Source organism: Helianthus annuus, chromosome 7, assembly GCF_002127325.2.
Source record: "Helianthus annuus cultivar XRQ/B chromosome 7, HanXRQr2.0-SUNRISE, whole genome shotgun sequence".
Classification (NCBI taxonomy): domain Eukaryota; kingdom Viridiplantae; phylum Streptophyta; class Magnoliopsida; order Asterales; family Asteraceae; genus Helianthus; species Helianthus annuus.
In genome coordinates this window covers 66,251,395-66,255,637 of record NC_035439.2, presented here as the reverse complement: position 1 = coordinate 66,255,637, position 4,243 = coordinate 66,251,395, and the positions used below count along the sequence as shown (strand labels likewise).

Sequence of the window (4,243 nt, the reverse complement as noted above, 5' to 3'; positions counted from 1 at the left end):
AAGGAATTCCGGGAGGACTTCACCATTAGTCTACGAACCGAAAATTGAAAGAGTCGCAAGAAGGAATTTAGCAAGCCGGTTAGAAGCAACCATTGTTTCTAACCAAGTCACCCAAACACCACAATCCACACCATCCCTTGAAACCGATTCAATGGCAAACCAAAACTCCAATCACCCAAACCTCAACCAAAACCAATTCCAATCCCGAGGAACCTTTCACCTCACCCAAAACGTTCAACCTATAGCTCAAGAGCGACCGGGTGGTAATAACAATACCGGACCACCCACACCACCTTTCCAAAACCAAAATCCCAACAACAACCAAAGAACACCCCAACAACAAAACCTTCATTGAAAAACTTCCTTACCCATCAACCTTGATGACCGGAATGTCAATTCCGACCGTCGAGGTAATCGAGATCGGGGCAATCCCGTGAACGAAGACCCATTCTTCAACATAGACGATTTGAGGAACGCCATCCCCGATGACGAACTGTATAGTGTTCCCAGTTATCAATCGCCGGAGCATGTGAGTATTCATACGGAAAATTCAGACGATGGAGGATATTATGATGATCGGGCTAATGATGACGAAGATTGGGGGTATGTGAATCAAGGCAACACCTACAATGCAAGAAGGTTTGAAGATGATGAGTTTGGCTACCAAAACGCCAATTTTGTGGGAACGATGATTACGGGTATGGAGATAGGAGAAATGACGGTTACGAGAATAACCGCCAACCACGAAACAACAATCAAAGGAACCGGAACGACGGGTTTTACAACAACAATAACAATAATAACCTAACCGGATTCCTCGTTTCGTGGGAGGGGGAAATCAAAGGGGTAACCAAGGTGGCAACCGAAGAGGTGATAGGGGAGGTGATAGAAGGGACAATCGAAGACCGGTCGATCAAGAAGTTAATGGTCCGCATCGTCGTCAACAACCTCCACGGGGAGTTAATGTCCGTTTTCGACCAGTAGTTACCGATAATCACTCTCCAATAGTGTGCGAAAGGAGAATGTTCGACTGCAAGCCCCACTACATCAACATACTTCCCCATTTCAATGGGAGGTCTAATGATGAACCGTACACGCATTTGGCGGAGTTTTCCTCCATTTGTAACACTATCGGGGGGCACAACTTTGCATTGGAGGAGATTAAACTTCGATTATTCCAGTTTTTGCTAAAAGACAAGGCGAAACAATGGTTTCTAACACTTCCGGCGAATAGTATCCGGACATGGGGTGAGATGCAACAAGTTTTTCTTGATGAGTATTATTCGATGGCGAAGATCGATGACGCTAGAGATGAAATTAGGTCTTTCCGCCAACTATCGAGTGAACCGTTGCATGAGGCATTCACAAGGTACAAGGAATTGATTCGAAAGTGCCCACACCATCAAATCGAAAAGTGGGAGTTGGTTAAATGTTGTGTAAGAGGCTTAGAAAATGAGACATGGAATCGCCTCGACTCAACGAGCAATGGAACCTTATTGAGCAATCATGAGGATGATGATTGGGAGTTCCTCGAAAGAATGAGTAAAAGGTCAAAAGCGAAAGAGTCGGCCGATCGAGCCAAAAAGCACCCCACCTCAAGGTCTTGGCCCGATCGTGATGCGAATTCCAAGGATCGGATCGAAACGTTAGAACGGGAGTTGGCTCGCATGAAGAAAAGAGAAGTGAATGCGGTGCAATACGCCGTATGTGAAGAATGCAGAGACATCGGTCACCGGACCGAGAATTGTCAAGCCACCGTGGAGGTGAATCAAGTGTATGGGGACCGTAGGCAATATGATATGAACTCCAACACTTACCACCCCGGGTTGAGGAACCATCCTAACTTTAGGTATGGTAATGCCTCCAACCAAATGAACCCGAATTTCCAATCGGGAATTCAAGGTGGGAATTTGCACCAAACTCGCCAAAGAGGTTACAATCAAGATGGTCACGAGTCGACGAATAATCAAGGAGGTGGTGGTGATTTGAGTGCCAAAATGGATGCAATCCTTTCAATGATGCAAGAGTCTAAGAAAGAGAATGAGATTCGGGATAAATCACATGAAGCATTGGCAAAGCAAGTGGGCCAACTTGCGGAGGAAATGGCTCAAATGAGGGGAAGCATGGGAAAGCTTCCAAGTGACACTACCGTGAACCCGAAGCATCAAGGTTCTAGCACAAGCAACGTGAGGAATGCACGCGTTAGCACGGTAAGTATTCTTTCAAATGATGAAGTTTGTAGTGGTGAAAGCATTCCACCACCATAATTCGTTCATGGTGTAGTGGAAGATATAAGTGATGAGCCGGAAAATGAAAATAAACAAGAACCGATTTCACAAAGTATAATTGGAAATGTAACTAAAAATGCTTTTTGTGAAAATTGTTTAAATCAACTTAACCCGCTTAATACATCGAAAAGTGAAGAACGGTGCCCACCAAAGGACGAGGGGTGGGAAAATTTTAAACAAGCTAAAATTAATTTGTCGTTACTTGATGATATTAAAAAGGTTCCGGCTCATGTGGAATGCTTGAAAGAGTTGAGCATTGAAAAACGGTACAATAAATTACCCGAACCGATTGATTTGGTATCACATGTTAGTGCCGTTTTATCGAGCGCCCTTCCTCCAAAAGCTCAAGATCCGGGAGATCCTCTTATTCCAATTCAAATTGGAACCTTTGAATTTGAGAAGGCGCTCCTCGATCTTGGAGCTTGTGTGAGCATTTTACCCGGGAGTTTGTATGACCAATACGATTTTGGTCCATTAAAAAAATTTGATACTCCCGTGGTATTGGCCGATCAGACTCCTACGCATCCAAGGGGGATGGTGGAGGATGTGATTGTTAAGGTGGATGATTGCTACTACCCAGTTGACTTTTTGGTAGTAGACTATGTTGGGTGTGTTGAGGACACCCAACCGATAGTTATATTTGGTAGACCGTTCTTGGCAACTACTAATGCCATAATAAATTGTGCAACGGGAATGGTAAGCATGAAGTTTGGGGACCGGGAATTAAATTTAAATGTTTTTCCAAATTTCACTAACCCGCTCTGTGAGAATAAGTGTCCTGAAAAGGACATGAATCCAAACAAAAAGGTGTGTGCTATGGTTGGTAGGTTTGGAGAAACAAAGAAGAAGACGGTCAAGAAAAAGAAGGTGAAGAAGTCATCTCTAGAAAAGAAGAAGGAAGAGGAGGTGAAGAAGTTTGGACCGTTTGGAAATAAATGGTATGAATCACCGGTGGGTGATTTCGAGGAGTTCGTTGGTGGAAAGCAAGCCATTCGACCACCATGAGGTAGTAAGTTAATTGTTGTTGTATATTTTCTGTCACAATTAGTTTTAGTTTTTCTCCGTAGTTTTGTTGTTCTTGTTGTTGTTCTTGTTGTATAATTTGTTATTTCGTTTTAGTAGTTAAATGAACGTTGTGGGTGTGTTCCCTATATAACCCTCACGAGACCAACTCGTCCTCCCGAGCTATCGGGTGGTTTAAAAGGACTTGTTGCATAAGCTAAATGCAACCGTGATTCCTACGAAAGTGAGTTAGGATTGTTATTGTTGTAAATTATTTTTTCCACAAAAATCAAGGTAATTTAACGTATGATTTGGTAACACTTTCATAAAAATGGTAGAACTAAGCACCTAACAAATTTCAATGGTTGTGAGAAGCATGCTTCTACACAAGGGTTAAGATTTATAGGTACAACATGTTCGCGGGACAACTGTTTTTGTGAAGAGAAGAAGAAGATATGGGCGTCAAGCAACAAAAATCAGGTGCATGCGATTCCATTTACCTTGATTCTTAGTTTAGTAATAAGTGGATTGTAATTGTATTTTAGTTTTCGGGGTGAAATTTTTGGGAATTAGCCGTGTCACATCCCTTGTGCGTTTTAAAACTCTAGTTCTTACACATTGAGGACAATGTTTACCTCAAGTGTGGGGATGGGGGAGTAGCAACGGCGCCATTTTGACGTTACCGTGTCGTCCCGATCAGTCAAAAACCCAAATAAACCTAGGTAGCTAGGGTAAGTCGGGTATCATATCCACGAAGAGCATGTGGTCAGTATCGCACGACCTGTTCGATTAGTTAGACTATTTACAAACAATGTACAACGTGATTATGAAGTTTGCTAATTTTATTTGTTTGTTTGATTTTGAAAAGAACTCGGAGTGAACCGACAAATTGATATTATCTAAAACAACAGTTTATTAACTAAAATTGCAAAACTTAATTGACTAGCTAAGAA

At 42.4% G+C, this 4,243-nt stretch overlaps 1 protein-coding gene across 1 annotated transcript; it reads left to right on the top strand.

The window, feature by feature from the left end:
• The first annotated feature begins 1,022 nt into the window (after positions 1–1,022).
• On the top strand, positions 1,023–3,293 carry LOC110890831. Its single transcript, XM_022138482.1, has 2 exons — positions 1,023–2,210; positions 2,508–3,293. The coding sequence occupies exons 1-2, from the start codon at positions 1,023–1,025 to the stop codon at positions 3,291–3,293; spliced, it is 1,974 nt and encodes a 657-aa protein (XP_021994174.1).
• The last annotated feature ends 950 nt before the right edge of the window (positions 3,294–4,243 follow it).

Excerpts from the sequence above, each read along its gene's own strand:
- LOC110890831 (XM_022138482.1), top strand. The coding sequence starts at position 1,023 with ATGTTCGACTGCAAGCCCCACTACATCAACATACTTCCCCATTTCAAT. Across the intron at positions 2,211-2,507 it reads GGAATGCACGCGTTAGCACG|GTTCCGGCTCATGTGGAATG; the intron begins GTAAGTATTCTT and ends GATATTAAAAAG.